This window comes from Myotis nattereri (assembly GCF_964212035.1).
Source record: "Myotis nattereri genome assembly, chromosome: 2".
In the NCBI taxonomy this organism is placed as follows: Eukaryota; Metazoa; Chordata; class Mammalia; order Chiroptera; family Vespertilionidae; genus Myotis; species Myotis nattereri.
The window spans coordinates 174,384,277-174,401,503 of NC_138076.1; the positions used below are offsets into that span (position 1 = coordinate 174,384,277).

At 39.3% G+C, this 17,227-nt stretch overlaps 1 protein-coding gene across 1 annotated transcript in view; it reads left to right on the forward strand.

Annotated features, from left to right (window-relative positions):
- The window catches only part of SLC2A13 (solute carrier family 2 member 13), a 289,411-nt gene that overhangs the window by 134,518 nt on the left and 137,666 nt on the right, over positions 1 to 17,227 (forward strand). Inside the window, exon 4 of the mRNA XM_081082602.1 lies at positions 9,436 to 9,544. Within this exon, the coding sequence (XP_080938728.1) occupies positions 9,436 to 9,544 (109 nt within the window). The remainder of the gene's footprint in view (positions 1 to 9,435; positions 9,545 to 17,227) is intronic.

The following is a 17,227-nucleotide window of genomic DNA, read 5'->3' on the forward strand; positions in this document are numbered from 1 at the left end:
AGGAAGGGGGAAGGAAAGGAGGAAGGAGGCAGGGAGGCAGGGGGGGAGGGAGGGAGGGAGAGGGGAGAGAAAGAGATATTCATTCACCATGAGGAAGGGGTGTGCACAATTATGGAGGCTGAGAAGATGGTATAATCTTGCCCTGTGCTAGCTAGAGACCTAGGAGAGCTGACAGTGTAAGCCTGGGCAGAAGCCCAACGTCCCACTTGAAGCTGGCAGGCTGCGAGAACACTCTCCCTTCCTACTCTTCCGTTCTGTTTGACCCTCAGTGGATTGGATAATGCCCACCTGTATTGGGGAGGGCCATCTGCTTTACTCAGCCTGCAGATTCACATGTTCATCTTTTCCAGAAACACCCTCATAGGCACACTCAAAGTCATGTTCAACCAGGTATTTGGGTACCCTGGAACCCAGTCGGGTTGGCACACAAAATTAACAATCACACATAGTGTATGCAAGGAAGTTTATCATCTCTAACCCTCATAATGGACAGTACTACTACTACATCCGCTGAACTGAAGAGGAGATAGAGGTTTAGAAAGGCTGACCATGCATAAAACCTCACAGCAGCTACGCCGTGGAGCTGCAGGTTCACCATTGGTCTGCGTAAGTGCTGTTTGCGGCCATGCACTGTCCCTCCCAGGAGACGGATGTGAACCCAGGCGGTCCAGTAGTGAGCTGGGGAGGCAGAGAGGGCGCAGGTGCAAAAACCAGAGGAATTTTCCTGACATTTTTATTAGAATTTTGCAACTTACTGGATATGGAAAGTAGGAAGAGGGAATGAAGAGCAAAGTGCCACCTTCTTTGATCTTGACCTAATATGAAATTAGGTAACACAGAGTAGAGAGCAGGTTTGGGAGGAGAAGGCATGGTACACCTTTCTGGGTCCTGTCCTCTCCCTCAATCCCATAATACTTTGCATGTACCTCTGTGCGAGCACATAAGCTGTTGAGTAGCTTCCTTTATTTCTGTGTGTGACTCCCTTCCCACACTTCACTATGAGCTCCTCCAGGGCATGGCCTCATCGTGTTTCTGTACCTGATGCAGAGCAGGCGCACTTGGTCAGAGAGGCTGGAGAGAACACTGGGAGGCCAAGGAGGAGGAAGGTTTGAAATGGATGTTGTGAGAATACTGGCGTATTTGGGAGACAGTTAGAGATGAATGGAGGCTCCTCCAGCAGCATAGAGGGCCTGACTCACAGACACTGTATTTCTCATGAACCAGGGTGGCCTGTTTGCCTAATTATTTGCAAACAATTCTCAACGCCTTGGATATGGGAAGGGAGAAAGGAGTAAGGTGAAATGTATGTTTTGAAATAGATAACTAAAAGCCAGGATGAATAGAGTATGTTTGTTCCTGGAGCTTGAAAGTGCTTCAGTGTTGTGGTTTGTTTGTCATACTGAGTAACAAAAATTATTCTTTTATGCTTAGAAAAAATCAGCTTATTTAAGTGTATATGTAAAATTTCTTGATGCTCATGTAATGACCAAGATGTTAGCTCATGCCCTAGCTCTACATGCTTATTAGTTTGTGATTTGGGCAAGTAATCCCTCTGTGCTTCCTTTCCTCATTAACACCACCTGCACTGCCTACTTTGTGAGACTCCTGTGATGATGAAAAATGGGTGGTGAGGCATGAAGAGCTATTGGAATATTAGAAAATCTACTGAGATTTGAGCAGACGCCTCATACTCTTGGTGTCTGAATGTTATGGACTGAATATTTGCATCTCTCCCAAATTGATACATTGAAGCTCTAATCCCCAGTGTAATGGTATTTGGAGGTGGGGCCTTTGGGAGGTAATTAGTTTAGATGAGGCCATCAGTGTGGAACTCTCATGATGGGATTAGTGCCCTTAAAGAGAGAAAACAGCTCTGCATATCTCTCTCTCTCTCTCTCTCTCTCTCCCCCCTCCCTCCCTCCCTCCTTTCCTCCTTCCCTCCCTCCCTCTCCCTCCTCCCCCTTCTGTCTTTCCCCTGTGGTTCCTCTATTCTCCCCCTCTCTCCCTCTCCTGCACCCTTCCACTCTCTCCCTCTACCTATCCCCATGTGAGCGCACAGTGAGAGGATGGCCATCTACAAGCCAGGAAAAGAGCCCTGACCAGGAACCAAATCTGCCAGCTCCTTGGTTATGGACTTCCCAGCCTCCAGAACTGTTTTACATAAATAGATGTCTCCTGTTTAAGCCACCCAATTTATGGTATTTTTTATAGTAGCCCAAGCGGACTAGATATTCGGTGATTAATAAAATAATCAAAATTAAATGACTGTGCAAAACGTGCTGGTTAGTGCTAGATATCAGGAAGTCTAGTTTTCTTGGCAGTGGGAGCAGATGGGGAGGGAGACATCCTTCAAATCCTCATTGATCTTTTGCACACCTGTCTCCCTGAAGGGCATGAGAATGGCCTGCTCTGGCTGCCTTCCGGAGAGGACCAGGGTGTTGGATCCTTGCTGTGCTTTCTTATTGCCCAGTCATAGGGCCTCAGATTGGGTGCAGGAAGAGTCGTTTTTGAAGCTGAGCAGTGATTATCTTGCTCCCAGGAAGGGCACTGCTTTCTCCACGGAGGCACCTTAACTTATAACAGAGAACAGGACTGTCAGTGGGGAGACTGTCAGCAGTGGGGAAGCTGCCTATAGTTTGAATTTATTTCATTAGTCATGATGTGTTCTACTTTTTCTTCCTTAAGTTTTCCTTAATAGATGGTAAACCATAGAAATAAAGAAAACAAAAAGAAAGAGAAAAATAGAAGCAATGAAAACCTTGAATTCTAAGGGTCCTCCATCACCGCAGTTCCTACTTAGTAATGTGGCAGCCTACCTCATTGGTTCAGTTTAATCAAATACTGTTGCTTCTGATTAGTAACCCCTTTGTGTCCTTACTTAAGTGAAGGTCATGGTCTTTGAATGTCTGAATTTTCTTCTTATCATCCATTTCACCGTTTCAGCTCTCTTGACATCTAGTTTCTTGTGAAGTTTTTTTTTTAAAGCACCTCTATTGAGGTATAATTTATACACAATGAAAGGCACATACAGGATGGAGCAAAAGTAGGTTTACAGTTTTGAGTTTATTCCTGTATTATCATTTATTAATTCTTGTATTATTTTCCATACAAGCAACTGTAAACCTACTTTTGGCCCACCGTGTATTTAAAGTTTATAATTTGGTAAGTTTTTTCAGTATATACTATAAAACCGTTACCACAAGCAAGATAATGAGCCTTTCCATGCCCCTCAAAAAACTTTCCTTTGTACCCCTTTCTTCCACAGGCAACCACTGATTGGCTTTCTGTCCAACCATTTCGACTTGGGAGAGAGTTTTAACGACAAATTCAGTATTTTTAATAGCTTATAGGGCTGTGTTTTTAGTCTATTTCTTGAGTTAGCTTTGGAAGATCCTGTTTTTAGGGAATTTGCCTATTACCTCTAAGATGTTGAATTTAATGCCAGAATTGTTAATACACTTTTTAAAAAATTATTTTCTAAGTATCTGTAGAACAATCTGTAATGATCTTACGTCCCTTATTCATGATATTGGTAATTTGTGTCTTCTCTTTTTTCCTGATCAATCTGGGTATTAGTTTCCTATGGCTGCTGTAACAAATAATCACAAACTTGGTAGCTTAAAACAAGAGAAATGTATTCTCACAGTCTGGTGGCCACAAGTTCAGAATTAGTTCACTGGGTTGAAATCAAGATGCCCGAAAAGCTGTGCTCCCTCCTGTGGCTCTAGGGACAGCCTTGCTTTCTCCAGCTTCTGGTGGGAGCCAGTATTCTTTGGCTTATTGCTGCATCAGTCCAGTCTCTGCATTCATGGTCACACTGATTTCTCGTATTCTGTCCTGAGTCTCCCTTTGGTTCCCTCCTGTAGGTACCCCTTTATACATGCTATCCTGTTAGAGCCAATTAGGATAATACAGGGTAAGCAAAATCCTTAACTAAATCACATCTGCAAAGTTCTTTTTGCCATCTAAGGTAACATTAACAAGTTCCAGGGATTAAGATGTGCTGGTATTCAACCTTCTGGCTCAAAGTTTCCCCATTTTATCAATGTTGTCAAAGAACCAACTTTTGGTGTCATTGCTGTTTTCTCAGTTGTCTTATTACCTGTTTCAATGATTTTCACTCTGATCTTTATTATTCTTTTTATCTGATCCTTATTTTTTGTCTCATCTGTCCTTCTTTTTCTGGTTTTGTAAGGTGGAAACCAAAGCCATTGCTATTAAATTTCCTCTGTTCTACTTTAGCTTCATTTCACAAATTTTCATATGCATCATTTTCATATTCTTTCAGTTCAGAATACTTTCTGATTTTCCATTATTTTATTGATTCATGGAAAGGTATTATTTTCAGAATTGGGGAGAATATTTCAGTTGTCTTTCAGTTATTGATTTCTGTATTAATTTTAGTATGGTCAGAGAACATTCCTTTGTATGACTTGAATCCTTTTTTTAAAAAAATATATTTTTATTGATTTCAGAGAGGAAGGGAGAAGGAGAGAGAGGTAGAAACATTGATGTGAGAGAATCATTGATCAGTTGCCCCCTGAATGCCTTCTACTGGAAATACAGCCCATAAGCCAGGCATCTGCCCTGGACCTGAATCTAACCTGGGACCCTTCAGTTTGTAGGCTGATGCTTTGTCCACTGAGCCAAACTGGTTAGGGCGACTTGAGCCCTTTTAAATTAATTGAGACTAGTTTTAGACCTCAAAATATAATCTGTCTTGGTAAATGTTTCAAGAGATTCACCATCCATTTACTCTTGGAAAGAATGTGTATTCTGTTCTTGGTCAGTAGAATGTTGTTTATCAGTTAGGTTAAGTTCGTTGAGAGTGTTATTGAGGTCTTCTGTATCTTTGCTGATTTTCGGCCTACTTTTTCCATCAGTTATTGCGAAAGGGATGATGGGATATCTGAGTATAATTGTGGGTTTTTATATTTACCCTTGCAGTTGTGTCATACATTTTGTTTCATACATTTTGAAGCTCTGATTAGGTGTATAGACACTTAGGGTTGTTATGTCCTCATGATGAATTAGTCCCCTTGTTGTTACAGATTGTACTTTTCTGTCTTTTGGGATGGCTGGTGATTTTTTCTTGTATTCCAGATACTGTAAATTTTTATCTTACCGTTGAACTTTGTTCTGGGACACTACTCTATGTTACTTGAAAGCAGTTGGGTCTTGCTTTTAAGCTGTTTTACATGGTATTCACTCTGTGTTTAAGACTAAATTTATAGTATTACTGAAGTAAAACCTCTTGAATACTCTTTCTTATGGTCTAGGTTTTCACTCTGGTTGGAAGGAACAGGTCCTGTTCCCAGACCTGTGTGAATTCCTGAGACTGATTTCTTTAATCTTTTTCTTTGGCACTTTTCCTGCCTTGGTAGTTTCCTCACATAAATCCACTCCTCAGTACTCAACTGCATACTTGGACGGGTTGTAGATCGCTATGGTCCTCTCCCATGACTCTCTCTTTGGCACTCTGCCCTGTGAACTGGAGCCCCCGTGGCATCCCTGGATTCTGAGCTGCATCTTTTCAGTTCATGGAAACTACCAAGATCTGCCTGATTCCCCTCCCGTTGTTGCAGCCTGGACATTTTTTTAAGGCATTAAGCTGGGATGGTTTTAGGTTTCATCTCATTTGTTTTCTGAATCTTAGGAGTCACTATCCTTTGTTCCCTTATCATGAGAAATATTGTTTCATTCATTTTTTGCATGGTGTGTTAGTTGTTTCATGTTGGAGGTAACTGGTAACTGTTACTCTATTTTGACTGGAAGTGGAAATCAAAAGCTAGGATCATATACAAAATACGTCTTGGTGCATTTTTAATCATACCGGGAGAGGCTTCTGTAGGCTCAGTCCTTCAGAGACACCTGTCCCCAGGAACAGCTACACTTGTGGGACTGTCCTCGTCATCTATGCCACCAGAGCCCCTGCCACAGCTGGACAACCACTGTGAAAGTTACTTAGTGAGAGGTGTTCAGATTGAAGAAACAGACGGACCCATTTTGGGTTCTCACATCTGTTGTTTTATTATGTTACTAGGGGTCCAGTGCACAAATTTGTGCACCTTGAAAGGAACTGTGGGCCTTGAGGCTGCCATGGGCACAGGGGCAGGTCTTGGCCCATCCTCTGTGTCCCCGCCCAGCCCCTCCCACCAAAGCCCCCAGTTCCCTATCTGCCAGCAGCCCCGTTCTCACTGCCACGACTCCCATTTGCTGATGCCACCCGCAGTGAATACGAGTGGGGCCGGCGCCAGCAGCAGGTGCAAGCGGGTCCAGTGCCGTCAGCAGGTGCGAGCAGAGGTTGCTGCCCTGATTGCCCCTCAGAAGCTGGGGGAGGTAGAGAAGCCCTCAGGGGCAACCGGGGCCAGCAGCCGCTGCTTGCACCCGCTGATGGCGCTGAGCAATTGGGACTGGCGCCAGGTGCTGGCAGCGGGTGCGAGCAGGGCTGTTGCCAGCAGCAGGTGCAAGAGGCTGCCGGCCTCGATTGCCCCTCAGGAGCAGGGGGAGGTGGAGAAGCCCTGAGGGGCAATCGGGGCGCTCACACCAGCTGATAGCTCCAAGCGATCAGGGCCAGCGCCAGGCACCAGCAGTGAGTGCAAGTGGGGCTGGCGCTGGCAGCAGGTGCGTGCGCCGGGCAGGACCGTGGCACATGGGAGTGAAGAATTTTCAGTAACCACCAGAGACTCACCCCGCCTTGGTCTGGTGCCCCCGCTCACCTGCACTACCTTCCCTCCGCGGCTGTCGCCCACCATGTTCCACACTCTGCCACCGGCTGCCAACCCCCGCCAAGTCCCACGCATGCCCCCTGATGGTCAGTGCACATCATAGCAACCAGTTGTTCAGTTGGTCAGTTGCTCTACTGTTCAGTCTATTTGCATATTAGCCTTTTATTATATAGGATATTCTGAGTCTTGCATTTCCAATCTACTTTGGTTATTTAGAGGTTTTAGTTTTTATTATGTGGGAAATTCTGCGTTTCAGAGACACAAATTTTTTTAAATTAAGTATGAAATATTTGTGTACACAAAGTGCTTTTAATGAAAAATAAAAAAAATGTAGTAAGTACAGTGTGACATTTTAAATTTTCACTTATGAACATTGGACCAATTAATACATTTGATTTTTTTTCTTCTGCCTCATAGCTTCTGTGACATAAAGCTTAATAATTATTTTCATTTGTTAAGTTTTATTGCCTAATAAAGCTAGGTTTATGATTTTACTGAAAGGAAATTTTTAAATTTTATGTATAATCAGATGTGGAACTGCTATGACCAAATTCATCCTTTAAAAAAAATCTAATAAAGAGCTACCATTGTTTATTTTAACAAGAAATTCAAAGCAAGAGAAAATTCAAGGCAAGATTATCAAAAACTGGAAAATAAATGTGACATTTATATAATAGTTTATCTTTTGATATTTCGGCAAGTCAGATTTTAAGCCAAATTTGCCATAATTTTATCATAATATTTTGCCTTACAAAATCAGTGTTACCTAGTTTGTGCACCAAATCATGGAACAGTTTAATAGTAAAAGTAGATGCAACTATCCAAAGATTATAAAAGGTTTATTGAAGAAAGCCAGTTTTCTTTAAAACCTGAAAGGGGGTTTTGCTTGTTTTTGTTCTGTTGTCAATTGGTGTTTTATAAGTTTTCCATGGTTCAAGGTGAATGGTAATCTTTTTTATTTGAAGTTTTTTGTTTATGGATATAGGTAGATATTTATGATATCGTGCACGGTTTTTTATTCTGTGGCTCCTTTACAGATATCTAAATTTGCAGACAGGCCCACTCATCCACTGATCCAGATAATAGTTTAATACTATTACAGTAAAGCTCCCCAAATCTACCTCTTTCACACACCCTTTCTAGGTTTTAACACTGCCTCACTTGACGCTGAAGCAGTTTGACATTTAGAATACTCTCAGCCAGCTTTCTAAATGGGTTGGCACCACAGTGAGCTTTGAGTGACTATCAGTGCTTCTCTATCTGTGTCTTACCACTTAGACACACAATCACTTGCAGGAAATAAGGTTTTCATGTGATAGTAACACACCAATGTAGAGATGAATATTCTCACTCCTATAATACTCAGTTCTAATTAATACTCTGGCTTGACATCCCACAATAACTTTTATTTCTAAGACATCAGCACGTTCTGTTCCATTTCTGTGAATTGGAATATTAGATTTCCAAAAGAATTCTGAAATGGTAAGACTTCCTTGGATTTTAATTTGTCTTGGTTTAGAGTTCATTAATGAAACTTGGCCTCCAGGGGAAAAAAAATGCCTCTAATTAAGCAATTAACATCCCAGTGATTTCAGGCCATGTCTTCTAATAGCAGGAATACCTTAGATCCTTAGAGTCCACACTGGCCTCATGAGGACGGTATATAGAATACCTCTTGAAGGTGTAATTGAAGCACTTATGAGAATAGAAGGGGCACTTTTTGTAATTATGCCCAAATGGTGTACATCAATTAGGTTAGTCACCTTATTAAGGCCTCAGTGGTTCATATCTACAGCTTTCCAGAATTGATCTAGAGTTCTGATAGAGAGGCCAAGCCATCTGCACCATATTGGAAAACCTGTATGTGTGTGTGTATGTACACACACATACACACCCCTATATAAAATAGACATTAATTTTCTTTCTTTTATTATTTTTTGGTAACTTTTATTAATAATATCCACTGTAGCCATAACAAAGTCTGATATCATGCCAAATTTCTTAACTTTAGTTGAGAAGATTAGAAAGAATTTTGTTACTTTAGTCCAGTGATGGCGAACCTATGACACGCGTGTCAGAGGTGACACGCGAACTCATTTTTTTGGTTGATTTTTCTTTGTTAAATGGCATTTAAATATATAAAATAAATATCAAAAATATAAGTCTTTGTTTTACTATGGTTGCAAATATCAAAAAATTTCTATATGTGACACAGCACCAGAGTTAAGTTAGGGTTTTCAAAATGCTGACACGCCGAGCTCAAAAGGTTCGCCGTCACTGCTTTAGTCAAATGAATTCTGTTCCTTGTTTAATTGTTTTTAATGAGTGCTATTTTTTTTGATGATTAAAGCAATTTGTCAATGACTTTGTAAGTAGTTCATCATTGAGTGGATTTGAAGTAAGAATTAATTGCCAAGGAAGTGGAAGAACAAAGAGTAGTTAATACAGCTTGTAGAGATTTAAGGAAGACTAATTTCTAACACTTAGAGTTATGTAGGTCTTCCTTGTATTCGCATAGATGTATAGATGTATGTCTGTTTTAAAAAGTACACTGTACCCAGATTTCTGCAAAAGTCTATATGTTCTATTTTGAAATTCCAAGACATGTTGATTTCACAGAAATTTGGGGAAATGTATCCTAATGGGATAAATTACTATGGGAACTTAAAATAATAGATGTCTTTCTTTTTCTTTCTTTTTTAAAAAGCTGGACCTGTGATCTGCAGAATGCTGAGTTACCCCCCCACTCGCCGCGCTTTGATTGTGGGTTGTGGCCTACAGATGTTCCAACAGCTCTCAGGCATTAACACAGTCATGTATGTATTTCTTTCTGGATTTTCACTGAAAAGATTTTGAAGATATTATTTTATATGGAAAAAAAAGAATAGGACTCTTGGTGATTTGTTGTTATTAAATGTATAGGATTTTCCTTTTGGAAGATACTTAACTTTATACTTTTTTAATCCTATTCATTTGTAACTAGAAGATGGTGATTTATTTTGTTTGTTGTGATTATTGGCTTTTTTGATTTCATACAATTTCTCTTTTATGCCATCCAGTTCTTCCTTACATTATGAAGTAATGAATATGTTATTTTCATAAGCCATTTCTTGATGCTAGCACTGTCAAATCACGAATTCAACTTTGGGGGCAATTACAATGCAATGGGATAAGAGCACTAATAGAAATAATGTTTATTACAGCCAGAATACAGTGGACTGGGGATGGAGAGGGAGCAGAGAAATAGAGCAGGTGCAGGAATTCCCTGTTTTCTAGTTTTCAGAGTCATCCCCAAAGTTATATCTGTGTTGGGGGTGAAGTGGGGTGACTAGTAGGGGGTTCTACTATGTTTCAGTTATTCAATGTTAAACATGCTTTTGATGGCCTATTTTGTACTAGATACATAGCAGGGGAAAAAGTAGATATGGCCTTGGCCTCACAGAGTATATAGGCTAGTAAAGGAAACACTCATTTATAAACTCACAGTTTAATATATACTTTCAAATTGTGATCAGGGAAGTCTGGGACTGTTCTAGTTTTCCATGGAGCAGATGTTTGAGATCCTGGGTTAGAGAAAAGTCATGGTTTCTGCTGAGAAACTCATTGTAGGGTGAAAAAGTGCTGAGTCTTAGAAGCTATTTTGCTCCTACCTGAGTTTCTTTTCAGTGATTATTAGAAATAATGATTAGGGACCAATGATTCATTAGATTCAATCAGGTTTTGTTAAGAAACTGCATTTTGAATACATCCTTATCCTTGTTGAATTTGACTTTAATCATGATCCTTATTAGACTACAATTTTAATATTTGATCCTCTCCTTTTTCTGACATTTCCTTTCATTTTTCCTCACTTTTATTAGCATGTTCGTTTGTTTTCTGGATATGACCCACCATGACTGTTCTGAGATATGTCCACAGTCCTCAGTGGGTGATGGTACAGAATTGTAACATCACATTTTCCAATAATGCATTGCAGTAATAACTGTGTGAATATCTAGGTTATCAACCTAATTTAAAATGTCTTTTTTCTGAAAATCTTTTTCATTTGGTCTGCCCTTTTCTAGGCATTTAAACTTGACAAGTTTAAAAGCATAGAAAATGAATTTTTGTAGCACTTTTTTGGAAAACAGAGATTACATCAGCCAACTCTCATTGATTGGTGATGGCTGAGGCCAGTGAGATGACTGTCCTAGTTCACTTTTAGTATTTAGTATAAAATGTGTTGATTAAGGTTTTCAAATGTTAATAAAGCATTCATTTCTCCAAACCCTTGATCTTTTCACAGTGAGATCAGGTGATGTGAATATAAGGATCCTGATACTCCTTAAGATTTGTGATAGTCATTAATGTTCTTTGCTTAGCACAAATGTTACATGATGCAGGTAATGTTGTCATACAGCTTTGGCTTCAGTTGAATATTTATACCAGAAAGTAGGAAGAATAAAATAAGGTAAATGATGTTTAAACTTAGATTGTGTCACATGATGCAGATCTGCTACTCACTTAAATGATATGATGCCAATGATAAATAACTGTGGTTATTAATAGCACCCAATTTCAGAATTTATATCTTAAATCCATAAGACTTAGTATAAATTAATTTCATTGTAATAGTCTGCCCTACTGTCATTATCTGGATGGAAAATAACTAACCTAGGACCCTCACGTAATGTGCTTTCTTCTGTTCTCTCTCGAGTCCTTTGTATGCTTGTGTATATGTATGTGTCTTTTTCCAGTATTCTTAAGAGTCAATAAATATTATCATAAATTTTGTTTCTTCTAATTTAAAATAATCTTTTAATTGGAGCCTAATAGCTTACTTTTTGTTGTTTTTAGTAGAAAATATTAACTATATTATTTTTATTTTTTTAATGTTATGTTAATTCAGAGTTTTGTTTTTATTGATAATTCATTATGTATATTTTACTCTTTCCAACTTCTTTCTTGAATTTTAAGTGGGAAGTAGACAGTGCTCTTCTATATTCACAGCCCAAATCTAATAATATGTAGAAGTTGAAATGTTTTTATAAAATCCATATTTCTCCCCCAAATTTGTGTGAACCTGAAACATGAGAAATTTTGAGTAGTATTTGTCACCAAGAAAAGTTCATAGAAAGATAATATAGAAAAATATTGAAAGGTAAGCCATCCTTAAAATTGCCTTATATCATCTTATGTTTAATTTTCTCTCTTTCTCATAGGATCATTCTTTCTCTCTCCTTGACCTATCTCAGTTCTATCTCAGTCAAAAAAATAGGTTTTCTTCTTGAAATATTTAATTTTCTCATCTTGTACCATGAAAATATGTATGTAAATACATATTGTGTTTATGTATATGTCTGTGTGTTTTATTTGTATAATTCATGCTTATATCCTAACCTATAACTTATCCTTTATCCCATTAACAGAGAACTTTTACATTTTTAAAATCAGTACATACTATAGACAACTACATTTAACTTTTAGAAGAGGTAATTTCCTAATATGATTTTAATCACTAATTTCAAACATGCAGTGAATAGACCATTCTCTATTCACAGGAGATAAAGAATAGAGCAAATGGAGTACTAACTTTCCTGATGTAAAAGTGTCAATATTATTCCACTGTATCTCACAGACCAATAAAATATTTTCACATAAAAGGAGAGAGGAGTGATAGATGAAAGTGATGATCATTAATATAAAGAAAACTTTCTTAAGAAATATTTTTCTTGTGATCTATTATAATGTTAATTATTTTCCATTTTTATGTCTAAAAACTCTTATCTGATGACTACTTATAAATGGAGTCTTCCCACAGTATTACCATAACAAAAATGTGTGTGTGAGAGAGATTATGTAGGAAGGGGGGGGGGGGGGGAGAGAGAGAGAGAGAGAGAGAGAGAGAGAAAGGAAGGAAGGAAAAACCTGGTTCTATCTGGGTTTGTTATCATTTTTCTTCTTTTGAGGAAACTTATAATAAGCTTATCTTGATATATTCTGATAAACATATAATCAGTGCATCTTGGAACGGTGGAAGGTATCCTGAGAAAGACCAAGTGGTTAAATGACTCATTTTAAGGTTACACAGAAAATCCGCAGTAAACAGGGGTAGAAATAAAAAGGATTGTGGGGGAATAGACTGCTTTAGGATACTCTCTATACCTGTCCTCCACTTTTTTAAAATTGATTAAGTTATTACATATGTGTCCTTATCCCTACATTACCCCCCACTCATGCCCTCATCCCCCTGTTGTCCGTGTCCATTGGTTAGGCCTATATGCTAGCATATACGTCCTTTGGTTGATCTCTCCCCCTACCTCCACCCTCGCCTGTTCTCTACTTTTAATCTACTCTTCTTTGATTCATGTGTCCAAGTTCATCTCTGCTTTACTCTTCCCTTTCCCACTTACTTAAGGTAGGGGTGAGAAATGAGCAATTGTATCGATTGGACAGATCATTCTTACTTCCATAACTGGTTTACCTTAATCCTCGGGAGCTCATTTCTTCTATTGTATTTACAAGAGATAAATAAAGACCTTTGGAAAATATGCCCTTGTAATAATAATAATGTTAATAGCTATAATTTATTGATCATTCAATACCAGGTACTGCAGTAGCATGTATTAATTCAACAAATACTAACAGAAAAGGGAAAAATAGGATAAAAAATGTTAGCCCCTCTAATAGTATAATTATTAATTATTGTCATGATAAACATTTTTACTCCTTTACATATATAAGACCATAAAATAATTTAATAGACATGATCTCTCTTGATCCTCATAAATATCTTGTCAGGTAGGCAGAGCAGTTCTTCTCCTTATTCTCTAGGTAAGAAAGCTGACACTTAAAGAGGGAGGTGACTTGTTCACTGTTACACAATTAAGTGTCAAAGCTGAGGGTGGAGCCTGGTTTTCTGACTCCAGATCACAAGGGCTGCCCTTTAGTTGTAGAACACCTGAAGTGCTTAGAGCTGACTGTTTAAAGCTTGCTTGGGTGATGTAAGGTAAGAAATCAGTTAGTGGAATTTAGTACTATCCAGGGATAAACATCTAAAATGACTGTTTGTGTGCTAATAAAATTGCATCCATCTCAGGAATCATATCCTTTCACCTGCTGGTACCCAGTGAAGACTTGTGCCTTATACCCTGGCCTAGAGTTCCTAGGCAAGCCAGCCTGGCTGTTGGATGAGTCATTTATGTTTGTTAATCATATTTAATTAACTTAATTTCATAAGTGCAGTATTTTTTTAATCTGTTCCATTTTTGTGGAGAGCTCTTCCAACAAGTTCTCCGCGTATAAGAAATTACCATGCAATTAGGAAACATGGCACAACAAGCGGGCATGCTCAGCGGTGGTAAATGTAGAGAGAAATAAAGGTGACAGGAAATAAGAAGACAAGAATAGGGATTTATGCACTCTCATGTTGTAAATCTGAGCCAGAGGTGAGCTTTTCCTGTCAGAGAACCACGGCAGGCAGGGTACGTGGGCCAAAGCCCCATCTCACTAATGTGAGCCTTCTCCCCTCTCTGTCTCCTCAGTATGACTCTGAACATAATCCAAAACGCTGTTGAGAGATAATATGCTTATCTCATTGGAATGTTTCACAATGAGCATTTGCAGTCATTTGTATGCATTGAATGAACACCACTGAATAGAGGAGAAAATGGTAAGGTTCATGGTTCACTCTTTCGAAAGATGAGTTTAATGTGCTGGGAAGAATATTGACCCAGGAATCAAGAGAATTAGTTCCAAGGTCTGTCTCCACTGTGGGATTTTAGGTATGTCAGTTAATTGCCTTCATTCTAATTACCTCTGAAGTGAAGTAGATGGACTTTAATGTACATTTGAAAGAGAGAAAATGGAGTCTTCAGGTAGAAGTGGAAGTTAAAACATTTGAAATGTTTTAAATCTTTCTTGGATGAAAAGTTAGACTGTAGGAGATCAATTTTAGTTCTAAGAGAGAAAAATGTATTTTGTTCATATAATTTTTGGAAGATTTATTAGTGCATCCTTATGATTGTCCTAGATGTTAACTTTTTATATGGTAAGACCACATTTTTATTTCCCTTTTGCTGACTATTGCAGTTTAGAAATTCCAGGGCATTTGTGGAACACAAGGACATTCCACAGTTAACCCGTCCTCTTTGTCTCACACCGTTCAATCCAGGGTTTGTGGCATCCTCTGTAGACACAAAATTATTATACCTCTCTTTCATGCATGTCTCTATTTACAAGCTATAGGAAAGGAATCATAATAGTGGTTTTCTTCTAACTTATTGATGTGGAAGGAGTATTGTCTACTTCACTATTAGACATGTTCTTTTTTAAGAAATATATATTTTTATTGATGTCAGAGGGGAAGGGAGAGGAAGAGAGAGATAGAAACAATGATGAGAGAGAATCATTGATCAGCTGCCTCCTGCACACCCCACATTTGGGGATCAAGCCTGCAGCCCGGGCATGTGCTCTGACTGGGAATTGAACCTTGATCTGCTGGTTCATAGGTCAACACTCAACCACTGAGCCACGCCGGCTGGGCTAGATGTGTTCTTTTTATGTAAAGTTTAAGTCAGGGAGAAAAGACCTCCATGACCTTTGAATAATGAAAGCTAACGATGCCTTCTTAGGAGGTGAGGGAACTATAGCTAAGTATACCCCACGTGGCGTGACTGGTGTTTTATGTCAAAAGATTGTCAAATTCTTTTGGCATGCTTTCTGAGTTAGATGTGAATTTAAGGTTCTGTGGTAATATTTGGAGACTTACCTCCATGGTTTGTTCAGTGTCAGCAACAATGATTTTGTGTTCCCCAGAGTATCTTTGGTAATGTGAAAAGATTGTTTCCTTGCCTGCCCCCCTCTGACTCATATGTCTTTCTGAATGATAAGTAGAAGAACTGGAGACGTTGCTAATGAGTTGAACTAGCAGCAGGAAATCCACGGATGTGCCCAGGAAATAGGCTAGTTGTACCAGTAAAGCAGAACCCTGTCCCCCAAATCATATATGAGGTTGAAGGTAACCAGTCTGGTTAATTACAGGTGTAGACTATTACAAAAGTATAGAAATGTTTACTTTTTAAGTTCATCTTTAAACAAATTTTAAATCATTTTTAAACAGGTGGCAGTTGCTCTTCAGAGACTAGAAATACACATGTGGCCCATCCCCAGAGAACGTTTGTTTTTTCTCCCTTATCTTTAAAAGGATATGCTGTCACCTACCTTGAAAGGTTGTTTTGAAGATGAAATGAGACAACAAAATGCTTGCCAGACAGGAGGTACTTAGAGGAGGTTGGGGAGTTCGGTTTTCCTCTTCCACACTCACATCTGTTGTCCTCTTAATACTTCCGCTAGCTGAGCTCTCCTCACTTGGCTGTGGTTCTTTTAAAAAAATGTTTGTCTTACTGGCACATCACAGCATTTCATGTTGAGTCTCCTTCATGGCTTTTCCTACTCAATTTGCACCTTAATGTTGGTGCTCCCCAGGCTTTGGCTCCCAGCTCTACTGAGACTTTGTCCGCTCACATGGTTCCGATGACCACCCACATATTAGCGATGATCAGTTTACATTTCCAGATCAGAATTCCTCTGAGATGCACAACCATATCCAACTGCTGGACACTTTTACGTGGATACTCTCACAAGTCTCTACATGAATAAAACTGAATCCTTATTACTTCCCACCAACTGTGCCCCTCTTCCTCTCATCCCCAGGTCAGTGCCGGGGGTGACCAGTGGTGCCCAAGACTGTAGCTGGGGATCTAGCCCATCCAAATTCAAACAGCTGCAATTTCCTTTAGTTTCATATTCATAAGGTCACATATCTTTACTATGCTCTTTATTTTCATTATCTGTTCAAGCTCAGGCCCCGCTTCAAAAGTCAGGCCTCATTGTATTTGCAAGTAAAGGCATCCCACTCAAATCAAGCTTAAGAAAAATAAGGGTATTTACATTGAGGGCATAGGGACTGAAGGCAGGAAATACCACCGGACCTGGCAAGGGGCTGGAGCCAGAAATTGGAAACACTTGCTCAGCCTCTGTGTCCACATGGTATTTTGTCCTTGCTTCTCTGTGGCTGTATGCATCCTCTTTCCTTCTCTCTCTTGACATCTCCCTCTGGTCTTGCTTATATGTGGTTGTCCTGGCACCATAACTACAATAGGTTATGGAATTTTCCCAAATCCTAAGAACAAAAATCAAAGTAGACTTACCTTAGCCCATACAGGTGAAGCCAGGAGGTAGGGTGACACTGTAGGGGACTTTTCTGCCTTAAATAATACCCCCCTTCATTCATCCTTCTTATCTCTTCCAGTGAACTTATTTGAAACAAAATCAAATCATATTCCATCTTTACTTGAAATCATTTAATGATCCCCACAGCTTTCGCCTAGCTCAGAATCTAGAGCCCTTCATGGCCTGACTTTTGTTCAATACTGCACTACCTTGTGTTCAGCCACTTCCCACATGTGCTGCCTCCTGCTATACAACATGTCCTATCCTCTAGCGATGATTAAAAACTG